This window comes from Budorcas taxicolor, chromosome 17, assembly GCF_023091745.1.
Source record: "Budorcas taxicolor isolate Tak-1 chromosome 17, Takin1.1, whole genome shotgun sequence".
Lineage (NCBI taxonomy): Eukaryota > Metazoa > Chordata > Mammalia > Artiodactyla > Bovidae > Budorcas > Budorcas taxicolor.
The window spans coordinates 53,303,096-53,324,315 of NC_068926.1; the positions used below are offsets into that span (position 1 = coordinate 53,303,096).

The 21,220-nt window shown below is 55.2% G+C and overlaps 1 protein-coding gene across 1 annotated transcript in view; it reads right to left on the bottom strand.

The window, feature by feature from the left end:
• Positions 1-489: 489 nt before the first annotated feature.
• Positions 490-21,220, bottom strand: part of MLXIP (MLX interacting protein) — a 55,939-nt gene continuing 35,208 nt past the window's right edge. The window contains exons 2-17 of the mRNA XM_052654846.1: positions 14,250-14,356; positions 13,606-13,691; positions 12,077-12,166; positions 11,501-11,542; positions 11,025-11,196; positions 10,273-10,362; positions 9,653-9,744; positions 8,015-8,669; positions 7,454-7,575; positions 7,136-7,352; positions 5,498-5,625; positions 4,904-5,005; positions 4,669-4,796; positions 4,408-4,531; positions 3,234-3,363; positions 490-2,679 (exon numbers count right to left, since the gene is read on the bottom strand). Of these exons, the coding sequence (XP_052510806.1) occupies positions 2,558-2,679; positions 3,234-3,363; positions 4,408-4,531; positions 4,669-4,796; positions 4,904-5,005; positions 5,498-5,625; positions 7,136-7,352; positions 7,454-7,575; positions 8,015-8,669; positions 9,653-9,744; positions 10,273-10,362; positions 11,025-11,196; positions 11,501-11,542; positions 12,077-12,166; positions 13,606-13,691; positions 14,250-14,356 (2,407 nt within the window). The 3' untranslated portion in view covers positions 490-2,557. The remainder of the gene's footprint in view (positions 2,680-3,233; positions 3,364-4,407; positions 4,532-4,668; positions 4,797-4,903; positions 5,006-5,497; positions 5,626-7,135; positions 7,353-7,453; positions 7,576-8,014; positions 8,670-9,652; positions 9,745-10,272; positions 10,363-11,024; positions 11,197-11,500; positions 11,543-12,076; positions 12,167-13,605; positions 13,692-14,249; positions 14,357-21,220) is intronic.

Genomic DNA, 21,220 nt, shown 5'->3' on the forward strand with positions numbered 1-21,220 from the left:
TTTACAGGAGAAGAGATAGGAGGTGGGGTGAAAGGGAGTGTAAACAAATCAGAGCATTCACTGGAGGCAGCTGGCAGAGCAGCCCTGGGGGTCCCCGCACCCCGGCTGGGGACCCCAGGACAAAGGTCAAAGCTAGGGCCACCCCTACCCCCCCGCCCCGTCCGGCCAGACTCGGTGGGCAAGACTCCCAAACAAGAAAACTTCCGGAGCAAGAAACAATTGTGTCTGTGTTAAGAAATACAGCTTTGTGGCCCTATAGCCGTGATACTGGTGAGCACCAAGAAAAACGGATAAGTAAATATCTCAAAACATGCATCGAGTTAACCGTCTGCTGGGACACATCGCATACACACACCCGCACGTGCGCGCGCCCACACACAGACACACAGACACACACACGCGCGCCCTTCAATGCCTCATACAACCTAACAGCTTTAAATATTAAAAAAAACAGAATCGTGAACATTAAATCAGCCAAAGGGCAGGAGAGGTAGGCCAAAGAAGCAAGAGGCCAATTTTATATCCCATGGAGCTAAAAAAAAAAAAAGACTCCCCAACATGGGGTGGGGAGAAAGCTATCGATCTCAGAGAGGTCGTGGCTGGGCCGAGCTCCACGGCCGCCCACGCAGTGGACAAAGGCACAGGAATGGGCTGCGGCTGAGCACAAGACCCTCTGCAGCCCCTCGCGGCCGGGAACGTCTCTGATTTTCCTTTGTTTTCCTTTCAAGCCTCGCAGTGCTCTTCCCCCTTGGAGGGAGACCTTGTGTCCACCCGGGGGGAGGCTGGGCTCTCATCCCACCTCCCAGGGGACACGCAGGGCTGGCCCAGCCTGTCTTGTGCCCGCCCCTCAGGAGAGCCATCCGAAGGCCTGTAAACACGTTTTCTGGGGAGGCAGAGGGGGCCGCTGGGGCGCTCCTGACAGGGCCGGAGCACAGATGAGGGGATGGAGGCAATGGCACGGCTGGCCACCCGGGGAGGACCCCCCTCCGTCCTCCATCAGCGGAGGCTGAGGTGGGGCTGCCCCCAGGGCACCTTCCACAGGCCTGCAGGAGCCAGTGGGAGCCTCCTAAAGGATCCGAACTTCAGCGGGCGGCCCGCAGCAGCCCCGCCACAGATCTGCTAGCCCCGCAGGACTCCTGGCCTGGCAGCGGGCAGCCCGCAGCAGCCCCGCCGCAGCTCTGCCGAGCCCGCAGGACTCCTGGCCTGGCCCTTGCTCGGGCAGGTCTCCATCTCAGGCAGGGAGGACAGAGGTTGAAGGGGAAGCCTGCCGGCCTCTGAACTTCACAGCAGGACATGAAAAGCACATTCTTTAAATGAGGAGGTAGCCCTGGCTGGGCTTCCTGAGTGTTAGAGAGCATCCTTCTGCCTGGAACTGCTCCCGCAGACATGGCGCGAGGAGGACTGGCCCGGGGCCCCCTCCTCCGAACCCTTCCAGGTGTAACTCCCACCTTCGGAAACAGCCTGCTGCCCCCACAGTCCTCTGCATGGACCAAAGCGGAGTTCAACTCCTGACTGTCTGATCCGGAGCCGCCTGGAGACAGCTCCGAGGCAGCCACCTCGGAGCTCTGTGTCGACTGGTCAATTTCTGCCTCCAAATGCAAGACAGGGCAGATGCTGGGGGTGCTGGCGTCTTTGGTCCAGGAACTGGGATGGATGGGCTGGGGCTCCCGGCTGGACAATCCAGGTCAGGGGACCCGGTCGATGGCAGCACCATGGAGCCTGGTGTTTCACACGCCGCACCCACAGGGCTAGTGGTGTCCATCAAGCACGGCTGTTCCTGGCTTAGAAGCAGGCGGGGTGTGAGGGGGCAGGGCCTGGCTGAGTCCCCGCCACGATTCCCGGGTTGGTGCCATCGTGACTGCCGCAACGCCAAGTGGAACCAAATCCACTTGTGAAACAGACCGTAGCACTGCCCAGGGGATCTCCAGGACTGAAGCAGCTCCGCGTCACTGGTGCTTCCATTATCCTCTGGGGCATACACACCCACTGCTTTGCATACATGTGCTGTAGGGTTTCCCGGCCCTGCGAAGCCCGAGCCGACATCCGCTCTATTAGGTCAGAGTCAGGGGAGGAAGGAAGCCTTCCAACAGCCCAGGGGTGCCAGAGACGCGACAGGAGGGCGCGTCCGACAGCAGCTGGGAAGGACCCTTACGCGTCCTAACTTGGGGGAGTGGGTGAGGCCTCCTCCTGCCCGTTGGCTCCCTGCACTGGTGCCACGCCCCCTCCCCCCCTCCCCCCGACACCCCCCTAGCAGGACAGGACAGGGAGGGGCGGCGTCCCCTCGTTTCCCTTCATCTGGGCTTCTCTGAGGCGAGGGGAGGTCGGTGACTGAGGTCGCTGAGTCAGAGTTCACAGCAAGGGGTTCCCAGAGCTGGGCTATTGCTGTTGGCAGGACCCAAACCTGCTTCAGACCTGAGCGCAGCATTCGGAGCGGCTGGGGCCACAGGAGGAGGCTAGGAGGCCCTAAAGCGGGAGAGGTGAGGGGTGCGGCCTCCTCTCCGGGGGCGGGGAAGGGTCTCCTCGGCATCCCATGCAGCCACGTGTCCACTAAGCGCTGCTAGGACTCCCCGGCTCTCTGGCTGATTCTGGTGACAGCCTCTGCTGCCTGCTCGGGGAGCTGGGAAGGGTCTGTCAGGATGGACGTGGTAGTGCTCAGGTGCCGGAGGGTGTTCAGCACGGCTGCAAGACAGAAGGGGGAGCCTGCAGATGCGGCCTGGGGGAACTAGCTCCGAGCCCCCGAGAGACAGAACATGCAGTTACATGTGTACACCCCAAGGGGCGATCCTTCGGGGCCCCCCAAAGCAGGAGACGCATGAACCCCAGGGGAGCCTCTCTGCTGAGGTCTGGACACACACCTCTGCCTTTAAGATGATGCCCAATCCTATCTGCCACCCTGCAGGAGAGTGGAGAACACCCTAAGCTGTTCCTGCCTGTCCCTGTGACCTGAATACACAGCTTTGATCCTTATTAGAAGAACTGAACATGAAAGTGTATCTGAAAACAAACTGATACAAGGCCAGGGGAAGAGTAGGTGCTCAAAAAACACAAGCTGGATCCGATCATCAGCCGGACACATGGAGACGGCAGAAGGCCGAGGCGAGGCGCTGGGAGGCACCCCCTCACCCTGCAGGGCCTCACCCTCCTGCCCCAGGTGCGTGCAGACCAACTACGGCAGAGCCTGGGTTTTCTGCAGCCGCTTCCATGGCTAACACCCCCATGCAGCCCCCACTTACTTGGCCTGAGGATGGGCAGGGAGCAGTGCTCGTCCAGCCAGGACAGCGCCGTCCGGTGCAGCTCGTCCAGGCTGCTGGTGGACACCACGCCCTTGAAAGACTCGAACAGCGGCTTGATGATGACGCTGAACTGCACGGTGCTCAGGTTAAAGAAACCATAAGCAAGCACAGAGAGCGTGGAGTCCAGTCACAGGCGTGCCCGTGACCGACACCCCTCGGGACTGGCAAGGTGTTGTGCACAGCTGGGGAGGGGGATGGAGGGGTGGGGAGAGATGGCCCTAACCGTTCCTGCGCTCAGACTGTGACCTCGGTCCCCGCTCTCAGCCTGATGCCGAGGAACCTGCCACTGACCACAGAGGTTCCGACTTGTCCCAGCTCCACTCAGGGACCAGAGCAAAGGGGGGCTGGAGCTGGTGTCGGTCATCTCTTCCTGTAGAACCCACCCAGGAGTGCACACGTGGATTCCCCCACCCTCGCAGCCTTCCTCCCTGTGAACCCCTCCTCAGCCTGTCAGTCCCATGGGCAGGGGTGCGGTGGCCGACCCTGCATGTGTGCCCACTGTGTGTGCACTCGGGCACAGCGGAGGCTGGGTGGAGACTGACAGGGCCAGAGCCGTCCCCTGTAAGGGTCCTGCTGCCATCTGGAAGGCCAAGTGCTGGGAGGCCTGGGCCCCAGGGACAGAGCCCAGCACTCAGGCATCCCTGCCTCGTTAACAGCTGTCAAGGGCATGCGGTACAAACCCAGAGAACAGCCCGGAGGGAACCAGCTTCAAATCCAGGCTCTGTCACACAGTCGCTCTGTGAGCCCCAGTTTCAGGTGGCAGGACAGAGCTGACGCCGGGACGTGCCAGAGCAGATCCCACCTCCTGGCTCCCACCAGCGGCTCCAGCCTCCTCTTCCCTTCTCAAGGACTCGGCAGTGCACAGCAGGCCTGCTCCGTGTCCCCGGGAAGCCCTCAGCCAGTACACTCACCAAGGACAGCCCCCTCCAACACTGCAGGTCTGGCCAGGCCCCCGTCTCTCTTGAGACAGAAACTAGCATTACCTGTCTTGACAAACTCAATGACAACCATTTAGAGAGCCTCTTTCTAAAGGAACCGAAGGGTCAGTGTCTGCTGTTTCAGGTCACGGGTTGTGGGCATGTGGGGGGAACGAGCAGAAAACACTCAAAGATACAATCCAGAACTTCCAATTCTGCAGAGTCCGGCTTTTCACATACTCGTCAAACATGTCTCGCATGTGATCGAACTGGCGCCGGGTGACGGGGACGCCCGTGGCAGGGAGCAGCTGCTGGCAGGAGCTGAAACGACAGCAGGAGTCGGGGGCGCTTGGCGGGGGTGGGGGTCCAGCAGGCAGGCCCGAGAGAGCGAGGGGAGGAGAGGAGGGGGCGGCGGACAGAAGCTGCCTCTACCAGCCCCCGCCTCCCCCCAGCCTCACAGGATGGTGGCGTTGAGCTCCTCGATCTCCTCTCGCAGCCGCCGGGCCTCCTCCTGCATCTGACTGCGCTCCTGCTGCAGCTTGGTGATGTACTCCACGGTCTTCTGCAGCGTGATGGCGTGGCTGGTCTGCGAGGGGGCCGGGTCAGGGCGTGCAGCACACCAGGCGCCCCCACGTGCCGGGCCTGTCGGTCCCCGTCCTGCCCGCCCTCTCCCCGACCCCCACAGCCACTCACTAGCTTGGTGTTGTTGGAGATTAAGCTGTTCAGGGTGTCGAAGCCCATCTTGATGTTGAAGCGCCTCTTCTGCTCGGCTGAGATGTGCTTCATCTGCCGGTTCTGCTGGCGAACCGGCCCGTCACTGCGCCACAGGGCCCCCTCCCCATCCCCACCCACTGCTCAGATTCTCTATAGAGAGGGATGTGGAAGGAGGGGGTAACAGGGAGCTCAGAGGCTCCAGGAGGAGACAAGAGGAGACAAGATGGGGCTAGAGAACCATCCCTACAGAACAAAGCACAGCGAGGGCCTGGCGCTGCAGGTTCGGCCCTTCCCGGCCACCCCCACACCTCAGACCCAGTTGTGACAGCTGCCAGCCCTGCTCCACAGAGCTTGGGGCCACTGTCACCACAGGGCTGGGGGCAGGTGGGGCGGGGAGGAGCCAACATGCTCAAAGGCAAAGCAGTGAATGTCCCCATTTCAGGTGTGGGACACCTGTCAGGTCCATGGGCCTTCCCAGCATGTCTCCAGTAGGGACGTAGCTGTCCCCACGGCCCCTGGGTATGCTTCTCCCTGCTTCCCAGCCTTCCGAGGGAATCAAGACCCAAGAGGTACCTTTAAAACAGCCACGTTTTTGGGGTCTGCAGGCAATTTCCCTGAGCAGTTGTTCTGGGGGGACTGAGGACTAGGGCTCTGCTCGGACGCGCATGGAGAGGCCTGCCCTGAGTTCGGGCAGTCCCGACCTGGGAAGAGCAGAGATTCCCCTTAGAGACCAGGCTGTGCCAGCCACCTGGGGACTCAACCACAAAGGGACACACACTCTCAACCTCCCAGGGTAGCCCAGAGCAAAAACTAGGCGAATCCTTGAAAGCATCTCGGGGCGGGTGCAGCGAGGCGGTCCTGGCTAGGCCTGCCGGGTGCAGTGGTCACAAGTCTGGGAGAGGAGAGAAGCCCACCTCCCAGGGCACCAGGGGCCCCTCTGCGTCTGCAAGGCTCTGGTGCTCACCCTGGGTGGCAAGTACTTAAGCTCTGTTCTTTGAACTCTATGTGTGTTTTCTTATACTGCTTTCAATTTTACCCACCCCAGAAATCTTTTAATTAGGAAAACAAATGAGCTCTTGTACCCACAAATAACTCGGTGGAGGAAGCCTGTGGCCCCGGCTCAGGAGCTGCCCCCAGGAAACCCCTCCCAGCCCTGCTCACAGCACTGACGCGCGGATGCCTGAGGCTCTGTCCTCTTGACACTGCTCTCCTCCCTACCCTGCTCTCAAGCCTCCAGCATGGCTCTGACCTCTGGGGATCCGCCTCAGTGGACAAGGTGATGTTTTCCTGAGCCCCCACATGGCGTTTCAGGGCCCAACCCATAGCCAGTCCGTGTCTGTATTTTCCCAGACAAGGGTCCTCATTCTTTAAAACCTGTCCTCGGACGAGTCCCTGTCTGACCCCTGTAAGCAGAGAGCTAGCTCCCTGCTCACCACGTTCTCTCCACTTCAGAAAGATGCTTCTGTAGAGGGCTCTGGGAGCCGCCACCCTGGTCTTCTCTAAGACAGGAAGACACTCTGGTCTCCCTCCCCGAGGTGGCATCTGGCTCCACCCCTCCCCAATGCCCCCCGCCCACCCCCACCAGCAGCAGAATCTTGGGAACATCATTTCCCAGACCTCTCAGACCTCGCTGGGCAACATCAGTCCTACCCCGGCCGTCTTACCAAGCGAAGTCCAAGCCGGGGAGGAAGGAATGGGGCTCCTGAGGTATGCTGCCGGCACACAGGCCAGGGACAACCAGCCCAACCCAGACAGGCTGGGGGTGCCCACGGCCACAGCAACCACAGGTTTGCGGTTTCTGAAAACCGCCAACGAGGACCGCTCAGTCCCTTTTGTGGATCAGGACTGGCAGCTCAGAGCCAGGTCTTTTTTATTTTTAAAAATCTTTTTTGGCATGGCATGTAGGATCTTAGTTCTCCAACCAGGGATCAAACCTGTACTCTCTGCAGTGGCAGCACAGTCTCGACCCCCGGACCAACAGGGATGACCCCATCAGTGCAAAGCCCTTCTGAAGGAGGCTGAGCGGTGTCCCCATGCGCACAAGAGCAGCCGGCACCACAAGGTGCCGGTGGCTCTCTCTCATTGATCCTGCGCTTAGCCTAGGCCACCAGCAGCTTCGGATCCCTCACCGCCCGGCCTGGCAGCCCAGGCTCCACCCGGGTACCCTTAGCAGCCTCCCCGGTCCAGGAGCGGGGCCCCTACTCCACTCACGTGGTCCCAAGCGGTCCAAGCGGAGAGCTGAGTCACTGGCGCCCACGGCAGGGACCTGGGCAATGCCCCCGTGCAGGGGGCCCTGCTCACCCTTCACCAGGGAGTCGGGTACCATGCTGGGAGGGAAGAGCTGGGACACGGGGGCATGCTGGCTACCCGGGCCGGGGCCGAGGTCCGTCACCAGGATGCTGCTGGGGAACTCTGTGACTCCAGGAGCCTAATGGGACACAGAAGAGGGAGGCCACCCCTGAGCACAGCTAGGCCAGGTGAGGGCCACCCGAGGTCATAAGATGATCAAGGCCTGTCCCAGCCACTCACCCTGGTGAGGGCAGCAGGCGTGAGGACCACGCTGGACTGGGACACGGTGGAAGCCAGCATCCCTTCTCTCTTCAGAGGGCCTGATGTCATGATCACTGCCTGCGGCTGGCCTGGGAAGGCAGCTGCCGGAACAAGGGGAGGTGAGGGCGGAGGCCCAGCTGTGCACCTGCTCCTGACACGGGTAATGAACCTGGGCCAGCCAGGCTGCATGGGGGCATGGGGGGGGGCCTCAGGAGCAGCACACGAGCCCTCTGCTGCCACTGAGACGTCGCCCCCTCACTGTAGGGCATGGAGAGACAATGCTAGATTTTTGCAACTTCTCCTTGGTGGGGACAGATTACAGACCCAGGCAAGAGATGACCAGGGCCACGTTTTTTTCCACACTGGGTTGAGACTGGAAGAACACCACAGAATAGAAAACAGACTCGATCTACACACATCATCTTTCACAACCCTTCTGCTTCCAAGATCACGACGTGTGTGTGTCACGAGTTTGCCAGCCTTGGGGACAGGAAATGTCCTGAGGGGGGGTCACACTTGCCTTCCCCCCACCTAACTCACCTGGGGTGAGGCAAGCGTTCTTCAACACCACGGACACTGGCTCTGGTTTGGGAGCAGGCACTATTTTGGGGGGCTGCTTGTGCCTCCCCCCAGGCAAGGAGACGGGCTTGGGATGCACAAAAGTCATACGGGGTTGGGGAGGCCCGACGGTTGGTGGCCGGGTGACAGGAGACAGCGCCAGGCCATAGGGGGACCCGGAGGGGGGTGGATAGCGCGTGGTGATAATGAGGCCCTGGCTCTGGCTGAAGGTAGTGGCAGAAGCGTCATGGGTGAGGGTGGCGGAGGCCGTGTGGGTGATGACGGAGGGCGACTTGCCAACTTCGGCAAACTTCTGGGGCTGCAGGAAGGCGGAGGGAGTTGAGGGGTTCAGGGCAGTGGCGGGAGGGGGGCCTAATGGCAAGACGGGGGAAGGAGGGGGCGGGGCGGGGCTGGGCGAGAGCAAAGGCATGGTAAACACAGGCAAGAAAGGCTGGGGGCCGCTCAGGGGCGGTGCTGAGGGACCCAGGTCTGCGGGCTGGATGAAGGGGTCCCCAGGCTGGGGCGGGTGTTCACAGCCCTGCCCACTCGTGGGGTCCAGGGCAGAGGCTGCGGGGGGCGCGATGAAGCTGTCGGGGAGGCTTGCAGTGGGGAGAGCGGTGGTTGGCAGGATGCTCTCCTGAGGAAGGAAGAGAAGAAGTGAGCAACGAATGCTGAGGTCACACAGCTCGCCACCACTCTCCAGCGCTACACGCCACGGAGCCCAACACGTACACCGTGTGTCTAGGACACAGCCCCAGGCAAAAGGGTCAGAGGCAACGTCTCCCAGGCCCAGGACTCCTAATCTGGGGGAGATGGAGCTGGGTCTTCCCAGGTGCTGGCAGGGGTCTTGTTTCCTTTGGGGACTTGTGATAACACAGGGCTCAGACACAGTGACTGTCTGCATACACTTGGCTCACAGCCTGGGGATATCCTGTTTCTGGAGTCCGGCGGGGTCCCCCCAAAGTCCCTGCTATCTTCTGTTACAGAGCAGGGGCAGCCTGGCTCACAGCTGCTCAGGAGGCTCCCCCAGGACACTGTCTCGTATCAACTTCTAAGAAGGTCAGGTCCTCCTAAAAGGGAAACGCTATAAGGAATCAATTGTTCTGGTCTCGGTCACTATAGAATAAGCTCTTCCCCGAGCCAGATGGAAGAAGCAGGGGCCACGGCACACTAACTAGATACTAACTGAGAGCCTCTTAAGGGCAACGAGCCGTGCCTCCTTCAGCTCAGCGGCCCCAGCTCCTGGTAGCCAACTTGTGCTGAGTGCATAGCAAAAAGGAAAAGAAATACAAGGAACTTCTTAGCAACCATATTTTTCTTTGCTATCTCACTGGTCCTTTCTTTTTTAAAAAAAATTTATTTATTTTTCATTGAAAGATAATTTCACTGGTCCTTTCTTAACTGGTCAAGACAAAGCTCGCCACATACAGGTTATCTGGGGCCTTAGTGGGGAGCATACATTTACTGAGAGCGTCTCCCACCTTGTGGACACCTATGGATGCTCTCTAGGAGGGCTAGAATAACTTCTCTACACATTATATTTGAGTCCAGCACACTTCGCTGCAGAGGTCTGATGACTGGAAGCCCGGTGCCCTTTCCCTTTCGCCAAGTTCTCTCTACCTGAGCAGGTGGGCTGTTGGGATCTGGGGCAGGCGTTGAGGCAGGTGCAGGCAGCATGGAGCCAAAAATGGAGCGGCTGGAAGAGAAAAGGTCTGAAAGACAACATCGGGGGCCTGTGAGTTCTGTGTCTGTCATTTCACTGAATAAAGATCCAAACAAACTCGGCACTGAACCCCACCTTACCCAGAGGAATGCCATGGCAGAGGGCACCCCTCCACCCCCACTGAGGTAACTCTGCTGAAACAGGCCCTCTGATTGGAGCTGTACATGCTGGCAACCAGGGTGGGCTCTGAAACACCACCAGGCCTTGGTGGCACCCGCGTTTAATGATGGCGGGAGCTCGAGGATCATTTCTAACTGCAGGGAACCGCAAGGCGGCAGCTGTGTTGCTAGCGCCCCCTGCTGCCTACAGGGAGAACTGCTCGCAGTCAAGGCCGAACCTGCGGCTCTGCGACCCACAGGGTGAGAAACACTGCAGGCCTTGCAGCTACTACCTTTGGACGAATTCTAAGACCGCTCCCTGGCCCATTCTAACAGTTCCCCTCTATGAAAGGGAAGCCCAGTCCACTCTGTCCTGGGCAAAGGGAGACTCAAGCTCTTTCTCTGCCCCAAGTCCTCACCCTGGAAGGGCTCAAAGGTGTCCATGAAGTCCAGGTTGGGCTGCAAAGGAATCAGCCCAGGTTGAATCATGTCTGCGTTTCCCAGGTGTGCTGTTAGAATAAAAAAGGAGACAGAGAGATTGTCTGGCCTTCTCAGCCCATGCTGTGGGAAGGTATCAGGGGCCCAGGTTGGATCTTCCGGGCCCTACTTGCATTCTCCTGGGAATAGGAGGAAGGCAGGCCACTGGCTAGGATTTCTCCGGGGGGTTCATGGGCATTCTCCACCCTCAGAGGGTGGGGAAGAAAGTGAGTTTGCAGGGGAAAGGTAAACTGAGCATCTGGGAGCAGACGCTCTGCTGTGAACAGCTCTGCAGAGACTGCTCGGTGCTGACTTCAGTCCATGGGCTCCTCCTGGAGGGTTAACTGGATGGCTGCAAGCTCCCAGGTGAGAGGCCAAATGATGAGTGCAAATGATTTTCTCGAGAGTGAGTCTCAGCCCTGTCACTGGCCCCAGGCCCATGTCCTCAGGTGAGGGGACAGGATCAGAAATGTGAAGCTCATTCAGACCAAACCCCCCACTGTTCCCTGGCAGAAGCACCATGGGCCCAATGGGGACCCCATACAGCAAGGAGGTCGGCCACGCCTTCTCCTCAGAGCTCCCCCCAAACAAGCGGCAGAGGCTCGGGGATGGCCCCAAAGCAGAGCCTGCCCTGGGGACTCCTCCTGGGGTGGAGACGGCACCCTTTTCAGTCAAGAGTCTGGGGGTGGGTTACCTATTTCACGGGGGTTGGGCCAGGCCACGGGCGGGTGGGAGGAGAGTGTGGAGAAGAGGGTGTCACTGAACTCCGACATGAGCATGTCCGTGTCCAGCAGCGTGTCCTCCTCCATGGGGACTGGCGTCTTCCAGCCGTCCCGGTGCTTGTGCCAGTAAAGCATGTCATCGTCCTACCACCATTGGGGGAAGGAAAAGCCAAACGGGCACCGGTGACTCGAGAGTTCTCAGTCAAGTCACGCTGGGGAGACACGTGGCCCAGTTTCTCAGAGCAGCAAGGGCTGCCAGGTAAGAGACGAGGCCAGGGGACGGGGACCTGCAGAGAACTGGCTTCTTTCCTTTATGTCCCTCCTCTGGCCCCAGGGAGAGTCCATGTCCCCACCACCTTCTACTGCGGTGCTGGGCCAGCCACGTCACTGCTGTTTCTTGTGAAGGAGCAGGTCCCATGAGGGTCCTCGTGGCCCCACACTCGCTCACCTGGGCCAGGCTGGAAAGGTCCTCATCCTTGTGCTGCTGGAGCTGCAGAGAAAGGGGAGAGTGACAAGGTGGTCCCCCAAGGCCCAGAGGGGGGACAAGGCCCTCAGCCTCTCCTCCCCAGAAGAAGATCACTTTCAGAAGCATCTAGGCCTTCTCTCTCTGGGAGGAAGGTGGCAAGAAGGATCCTGCCACTGCCATCCCCAGGCTGAAGCTGGGCTCAGAGATTCCTGACCAGCGTTTGTGGAATAAACAGCCCCAGCTCCAAGCTGGACAGACTGAGAACAAGGTCACACAACCAAAGCAGGTCACCACTTGGGCTGGGCTAGAACGAGGGGCTGCAGGGGCAATGGTGGGGGGCGGTGGGCAGTGGGTGGACAGCTCTGAGCCAGAGCCTCAGGGGTCAGTGTACTGAGTAAATATGGGCTGGAAGTCCTTTTCAAATGTATTTGGCTGCACCGAGTCTCAGTTGTGGGATGTAGGATCTATATAGTTCTCTGACCAAGGATCGAACCCGGGTCCCCTGCCTGGGGAGCACTGCGTCTTAGCCACTGGACCACCAGGGAAGTCTCCAGATACCCTTTTCTTGAAGTAGGTTCTCCACTTGTGATACTCCCGGATCACGATCTCTATGCGGCTTTTCCAGTACTTTCCTTCCGTGGTGATGGCCTGTGGGAGAGACGTGGGGCAGAGGGATGAGGCAGTATTGGGTTTTATTCACAGAGCTCACCCTGCTAGCAAACAAGCGTCTGGCTCCAGACGTCAGGCCTGGGCAATCCAGCTCTGAGTCGCCAGCTGGTTGCCTGCGGCTTCATCTACAGAGTGTGTTGGCCTCTTCTGGGCCATGCTCAGCCTCTGAGTGAAGGTGAGCTTCCACTAGGTTATCGTACCCCCCCAAGATAACCTGGGGGACTTTGGGGGCCCAGGGTCCAGAGGTTGGACTGGAGTAAGGCTCAGATAAAGTGCTAGGCAGGGGAGAAGCACAGAGATCCCGGAGCTGGAACTGCCAGAGACTTGGGCTGGCTCTCAAATGCCCTGAGGATCCGCCACATTTCCAAAGGGTGAAAACAAACAGCCAGTCACAGAAGGTTCCAGCAGAAAGTGACTTCCAAGGTCCAGCTCAACCTCCCCACCATGCAGCCCCTTTCACAGTTATCTCTGAATTCTGGTGACCAGGAATCATGACAGCCTCAGAGAGACCACCTCACTTTCACATTTGTTTCTTTTGATGGCTGCAGAATATTAAAGCAAGTCCCAGACATCCTATCATAAATGTCATATAATTTCACCTAAAGTACTTCACTACGTGTCTTAGTGAAGAATCTCCACAGTGAATACAATACTATTCAGTTCAGTTCAGTCGCTCAGTCGTGTCCGACTCTTTGCGACCCTGTGAATCGCAGCACACCAGGCCTTCCCTGTCCATCTACCAGACCTAAAAAGTGATGAGATTCTTTCCTACGGTCTGATAGCAGATCGTGTCCCTTGGCTCCAAGCTGTCTTGTGTTAGGTTACTTTCCAAGGTCCCCTTTTCATCGTAACAGTAAGACAAGCTTGGATGAAACTAAAGCAATACAGAAGAGTAGAAAGTGAAAGTGGAGTCTTCCCTCCTCGCATAATCCCACAAGTCAGGGTTCTGTATATCCTTTGACACATTTCCTACACATGTATAATCACACAGATACACGCTTCAAAAAATTAACCTGAAGATACTAAAACACTGTTGGGCAACTTGCTTCTTTTCATTTACTATGTCTTCACCATCTTTCCCTCTCAGTTTATGTAAAGATCTGGAGGTCATTCTTCAGTGGTTAAAGATGTCTGCCTTGTCCCCCCACCGCCTCCCCAGCTGACCTCCAGAGAAGCACCGAGATTAAAGGAAAGCAGAGGGTAAGTCTTGTTTGGAGGAAGCCCCAAGTCCTTGGATCAGCCTGGCCTGAGAAGGGCGAGCCTCTGCGGGGTATCAGGGGCCACGTGCCCCCACATGGCCGTTGCATCTCACGGTGTAACAGCCACCAGGACGCAGCACCCTGAGTGCTCTGCCCCGCTGCCTTCCTCTGTGGGGATCCAGCCTTCTCCCGAGTGAGGGCCCATTATCTGCCAAGTACCTCTGGCCGGCGGTGCTCGTCCACTTCCACAGAGCCGTCCAGCGGAGTGACAAAGTGGCACACGGGGTTCTTGCGCTTCTCCAAGTCTGGGCAGGGAGGGGTGAGACACTCACTGAGGAGCCCAGCCCTGCTGTCTACACCCCGCCCCTCGGGGGATCCTGAAGTGTTCTCCTTCTCTTGGAAAATGAGATTTGGGGAAATAAAGGGTCCAGGTCAAAGGAAAAGACTCTCTCGGTGATGCGGGAGAGAGAAAGGGAAGTATGCCCGATCAAGAGGAAACACCAGCCTAAGCCTAGGGGACCCCGGGCACACTGGTCTCCTGCAGGAATCACCAGACCCCCCAGCACCCAGGCCAGCCGGACACAGGCCATGGCCCGGGCCTGCACCTTCTCAGGCCCGCTGAAAACGGGGACTGTTCCGAATGTCACCTCTCAGCTGTACGCCCATCCCTTCCCCTCTGCCTTACAACACTGAGCCTCCTGTAGACACTTGGATTTGGCTTGGTTCTCCTATCTCCGCAGATTGCCTGAGAGAGACTTCTGTTTGACACGCAGGGTTCCAAGGCCCGGCTCCAGGCCCCAAGGAGCACAGGTTTCTCGGGGGCAGAACGTGCAGGGTCGTGGGTCCAGCCACGCAGCACTTACACTGCATGTACCAGGCCCGCCAGATGGCGTTGTTGAGCCGGATCTTGTCTCTCCACTGGAGCTTCAGGCCCTTGAAATTCTTCCACTTCGGAGACACCAACTTCCCACTGAAAGGTAAAATGAGGATGGGGACACTCAGTGGTTTCTCTGACAATGAAATGTGCCACCCCATCACTCCAGGCCTCAAAATTCTGGATTAATCCATACAAGCCACAGGCTAGGCTCAATAGGATATACAGTCACTTTCACTATCCCATTTAGTCGACTTTTGCATATCTTCAAATTTTTCCATAATTAAAAGTGAAAAGTCTGTGGATTTTGCCTTATACGTGTATCAAATCAGCATGCTTTACACCTTAAACTTAATGTTACACATCAATTTTATTTCAACAAAGTTAGGGGGAGGAAAAAAGAAATCTGACCACTGAAGGAAAAGCCAGGCTCCTTGAACCTGGTCTTGACACCAGTCCCCAGGAGGCACTGACAACCCAGGCACACAGATGCCCCACTGGCCCTAGAACCCGCAGGGCCCTCTCCTGCCTCCAGGCCCCTGCACTGGCAGTCCCCATTCTTCACGGAGCTCCCTCCGCTCCTGGCCAGCTGCTCATCCTTCCAAGTGATGCTCAAATACCATCTCCTCCGAGCCGGCACTGGCCTCTCCCAGGCTGCTGCCAGGCCCTTCAGGATCTCTGAGCGCTGTTCACACCTCAAGGACACACTTATCCACTCCCCGTACGGCAATGTGTCTCTACACCTCCGGCCGCCAGACTGCAGCTTCTCAGGGGAGGGCCCTTCTAGTATTCCCATCCTAACCACCCAGCACCGAACTCGGCACAGCGCAGGGCCTCGCGCAATAAGCCTTCACTGACTGAGTTAAAGAGCCTTTGCCAACAAAGCTGGTGGCAGGCAAGGGACGCTCCCTGGAGGTACAGACTGCTCAGATGGTTTAGTTTTCCACGGGCTGTGCCAGAAGCCACCTCTGAGCCGCTGGCATAGGGCTTCCCCTCTCCAGATGGCTGAGATGGGCAAGGCATTCTTTCTGGTCCATACCAAAGGGGGTTTTGTGAGTTCTATACCACTGCAGGCCACAGCCCTGCCCCGTTCTCCAAAGCCACTCAGAGAGGCCATGGGACAAGCAGAGATGTGCCAGCAGTCACAACAGCTGGGGTCTTCAAAGAGAGCGCCTAAGTAATAAACGCTCCCCAAACCTGAGCACCTGGTTTCTTCATCAGAAGCTCTTGGCAAATCTCATGCCCCATCCTCCAACCCAGCACCGGGCCAGGCTGTGGATTGTAGGAGAGAAGGCTGAGACCCCCACAGAGAAAACATCACAGCAAGTCCTCTGAGAACTGGAGGGTCAGACAGACAGCAGCAGCCTCAGCTCAAAGGGTCAGGGGCTTTAAGCCAGTCACATGCCTTTCTGCCCCTGCTCCCCCAGTCCAAAGGCACTTCGACTTCAGCTGTCACCCATGTTCACAGCCAGCAGCCTCGTGTTTCTGAGTCTCTGTGCTGCAACTGCATACTAGAAGTGAACTATTATAGCCACGTAACTCCTCTGACATGCCAGTTTCCTGGGTAAAATCACAATAATACCATTGCCTCCAGAGTGTTTTAAGAAGGATTAAATGTACACACACGCAGCCACATTCTTAAGACACAGCAGAGGTAACCCCTAAAGAATATTTTTTTTAAAACCCACAAAACTAACCAGCGGGCTTAAATAGAAACCCACCCTTACTTCTGCTTTGTTATGTAAGACGTCGTGGATGATGAGAACGTAAGAGCGCCTTAGAGAAGTCAGATGACACCGACATCTTCAATTACTTACCATGAAACGGGTGGGAAGAGTCAGAGAGAGGCCAGACCCTGGAGGCCAGAAACCCGCTCTGATAAAGTAACTTTCGGGTTCTCATCTTCTTCCCCCTAAAGTGCGGGATGCCTGCCTCTTCCGACCATGGGGACGTTCACTCCTTATGTCCAACGGCTACCAACCATCACCCCAGGCTTCTGTAATACCGCAACAGCCGACAGGCGGCGCTCAGCTGACACGAACAAGCCAGTCTGAAACCAAAACTAAAACCTAAACCGCCCTGAGAGGTGGAGAGGGTGCCAGCAGAGGCGATGGCTGATGGGACACTCGCCCACACACGGCAACCTGACTGCACACAAAGCGCTAGAAAAATGCAGGACACACATCTAGATGTCTCCTTACCGGAAGGGCTGCTCCCGCCTTTGATGTGGTGTCACTGTTAACCTTCGATGAGGACAGGAGACATTCCCCACGCAGACACCCACAGACAAGGACGGGGACCCTTTCTGTGGAGGCACCCCAAGTCTAGTTTCCCATGGGATGTACAAGAGAGGCTGCTCTAAGGAGTTCTAACGGGCAGCTCCTTGGCAGGGATCCCTAGAGCAGGATTCCCAGAAAGCACCTACGGTCAGACTTCTGCTCCCCCCAATCCCACCCCAGCTTAACTCGGCTTCCAGACACGGTTGACTGGGATGCTTCTTCGCCTAACTCAAGGTTCTGCCATATTCCTTCTTTAAAGTGTAACCACAAACACATTATTAAAATTTCTGAGGTCTTCTCTGGTAGTCCAGCGGCTAACGCTTTGTTCTCCCAATACAGGGGGCCCAGGTTCGATCCCTGGTCAGGGAACTAGATCCCACATGCCCACAATGAAGATCAAAGATCTCACGTGTCCTGACTAATACCTGGCGCAAACAAATAAAATTTTAAAATGTAAAAAAGAAAAAAATATTTCTGAGACTACTGGCTTCGCCCTCAATAAACAAAAGACCTCCTCTGGCCTTACCTCCCAACCCTGCCTTCTTAAACATCACCCCCCACACCAACACCAGGGCTTCCTGGTTAGAACAGGGACCCTGGATTCAGCCCTTACTCTCCCAATCTGACTCCGGGAAGGCCAGGGTCTGGGTCTGACTCATCCGAGCACAGTGCCTGACATGTGGGAAGTGTGATTAAATATGGAATGACTAAATGAAAGCTAAACTTTTCCATAAAGAAAAGTCTTCACACACCCCCTACCACGGCCGTCCTTCTTAGAAGACAGGTTCATGACACAGGGCAGGAAGTCTACAGCACAACAAACTCTCTCTCGAAACTGCTGCTGAGTGGAACGGCAAACTGAATTCTCTGGCAGTCTGGCAAGAGACTGCTTTGGAATGAAAATTAAAATGCAAGCCTTGCACAGACAGGAGCTGGCATTAAGAATGGGTAAGGATGAAACTGAGGCGGGGATTTGGGGTTCTGCTGGTTCCAGCAAAGATGAGCTCTGAACTCCTGGTTAGAGCATTCTCGGCAAAAGAAAGCAGGCACGGGCTCCAAGGTCTACTGCTGTGGGGCCCAGACAGTGGTGGAGTCCATTCATTTGGTCATGCAACCATATTTGCTTGTAAGGTATTACTTTTTCACCATTCCTCACACTTCCTGGAATCCCACTGGCAAAATGTTCCCAGGCCTATATTACCCAAAGTAATCTACAGACTTAAAGCAATACCTATCAAAATACCCATGACATTTTTCACAGAACTGGAATCATCTTAAAAATGCAAATGGAACCATAAAGGACCCAGTTCTGCCAAAGCAACCTTGAGGAATAAGAACAAAGCAGGAAGCATAACCCTCCCAGACCTTCAGATGATACTTCAAAGCTACAGTAATCAAAACAGCATGGTATTGGCACAAAAAGAGACATATGGATCAATGGAACAGAACAGAGCCCAGAAATAAACCCATACACCCATGGGCAATTTATCTTCATCAAAGGAGGCAAGAATACACAAGGGGGAAAAGACAGCCTCTTCAGCAAGTGGTGCTGGGAAAGTCAGTTGCGTATAAATCAATGAAAATATAACACTCCCTCACACCACACACAAAAATTAATTCAAAAATGGCTGAAAGATTTACATATAAGACATCATAAAATTCCTAAAAGAGCACAGAGGCAGAACATTCTCTGACAAAAATCGTACCAATGTTTTCTGAGGTCAGTCTCCCAAGGCAATAGAAATAAAAGCAAAAATAAATAAATGGGACCTAACCAAACTTACAAGCTTTTGCACAGTAAAGGAAACCATAAACAAGTCAAAAAGACAACTTAAGGACTGGGAGAAAATATCTGCAAGTGATGTAAGTGATAAGGGCGTAACTTCCAAAATATACAGACAGCTCCTACAATTTAACAACAACAACAACAACAACACAACCCAAACAACCTAATCAAAAAATTGGCAGAAGATCTAAATAGATGTTGCTCAAAAAAAGACATACAGATGGCCACTAGGCACATGAAAAGATGCTCATCGTCATTAATTATCAGAGAAATGCAACTCAAAACTACAATAAGGTGTCACCCCACCCCAGTCAGAATGGCCATCATTAAAAAGTCTGCAAATAATAAATGCTGGAGAGGATGTGGAGAAAAGGGAACCTGCGTACATCGTTGGTGGGAATGTAAATTGGCACAGTCACTATGTAAAACAGTATGGAGGTTCCTCAAAAAACAAACTAAAAATAGAGTTGCCGCATGATGGGGCAATCCCACTCCTGGGCATACACCGACAGAACTATCATTTGAAAGATACATGCACGCCAGTGTTCATAGCAGCGCTATTTATAAGAGCCAAGACACAGAGACAACCCAGATGTCCATCAAGAGATGAACGGAAAGGAGACACCGTGCATACACACAATGGAATATTACTCAGCCATTAAAATGTCATTTTCAGCAACGTGGGTGCAAACAGAGATCACCACACTAAGCGAAGTTTTAAGTCAGAAAGACGGATGCCACAGGATATCACTTATACGTGGAATCTGAAATACAATACAAACGAACATACCCATGAAAGAGAAACAGACTCAGAGAACAGATGTGTGGTTGCCACGGGGGAAGCAGGGTGGAGGAGAGCAGGACTGGGAGTCTGGGATTAACAGACGCAAACTAGTATAGACAGGATGGATAAACAAGATCCCACTGTACAGCACAGGGAACTATATTCAGTATTCTGAGATAAACCATAATGGAAAAGAATATGAAAAAGAATACATATATATGTGTGTGTGTGTGTGTGTAACTGAGTTGCTCTGCTATACAGCAGAAATTAAATGTAACACTGTAAGTCAACTGTACTTCAATAATTTTTTATTAAAAAAAAAAACACAAAAACACATTCCTAGCTCTGTCTCCTTCTCAGGGAGGGTGAGTTGATATGCTAAAGATTGTAGAAGGGACTGGCATGGGGGTTACAGGCCCTTCTTTCCTCTTGGGGACAAGCTGTCTGCTGAGGGCCCTGTCCCTCCCATTCCGTGCCTAGAGAGCAAGCCTGGGGTGGGGGAGGCCTCTCCTAGTTCTCGGCTGCCTGGGGCTGCTTAGAAAGACAGTCTGGGGTTCCCTTACAAGTCACATTCGCAGCTTGATCAACGACACAGGGAATAATTTGGCCAATATCTGGTGGTCATTGGAAGGACTGATGCTAAAGCTGAAACTCCAGTACTTTGGCCACCTCATGCGAAGAGTTGACTCATTGGAAAAGACTCTGATGCTGGGAGGGATTGGGGGCAGGAGGAGAAGGTGACAACAGAGGATGAGATGGCTGAATGGCATCACCGACTCGATGGACGTGAGTCTGGGTAAACTCCGGGAGTTGGTGATGGACAGGGAGGCCTGGCGTGCTGCGATTCACGGAGTCGCAAAGAGTCGGACAGGACTGAGCGACTGAACTGAACTGAACTGAACTGATAATATATGTAACATAAAAGTTACACCACGTTGACCATTTTAAAATGCATAGTTCACTGGCATGAAGCCTGTTCATAACGCCATGCAACCTTCACTGCTATTTAGCTTCAGTGCTGTTTTCATCACCCCAAAAGGAAGTACCCGGTAGCAGTCACTCCCTACTACTTCCTCCCCTGGCCTCCGGCAACTATGATCTACTTTCTGTTTCTATGGATTTGTTTCTGCTGGACATTTCACATAAACCCAACGATAAAGTATGCGGCCGTGCCTATCTGGCTTCTCTCACCTTGCGCAGCAGTTTCAAGGCTCACCCACACAGCAGCATGTGTCAGTGCTTCCTTCCTTCCCATGGCTGAATCACATTCCACTGGATGGAGAGACCACAGTTTGTTTACTCCTCCATCTGCTGACGGACGTTTGGGTTGTTTCATGTTCTGGCCACTGTGAACAGTGCTGCTGTGAACTGACTCCACTTTGATTTCCCAGTCAGCTCAGAATTCTGGTAAGCGTTACACTGGCACCAGGGCCGGGATGTGATGAAGGGCAAAAACAACTGTGACCTTTGTTGGAGGGCAAGTGGGCAACTGTGTATCAACATTTCAAAGGTGCATCCCCCCAACTTCCCATCCCACTGTTAGGAGGAGACTCTACTCCAGACCCATCTGCACATGGACACAAAGACATAAAGAGAAGACTTTAAACTACAGCCCTGTCGGTGGGAGGAAAAGGCTGGGAACAACATACATTTACATGTGCTGATGGCTCAGACAGTAAAGAATCTGCCTGCAACGCAGGAGCCCCAGGTTTGATCCCTGGGTCGGGAAGATCCCCTGGAGGAGGAAATGGCAACCAACTCCACTCTTCTTAACTGGAGAATTCCATGGACAGAGGAGCCTGGTGGGTTACAGACCACGGGGTTGCAGAGTCAGACATGACTGAGTGACTAACACTAAGTACCTAACTAACAGCAAGATCTGGAAGATGTATTAAGTGGGAAAGAAAAAAAAAAGGTGCCAAGATACACCATATGGCCACCATTTGTATTTTCAACAGAGAGACGTGCACACAGACACACACACAGGAAAGGAGGGAAGAAAACGACCAGTCAGTCTCAGGGAAGACACACAAGAAAACAGGTAACAGGAAACAGTGATTCCCTTTGGAGAGCTGAACCAAGAATTCAGGAGCCTCAGTCGGCGAGTTAGT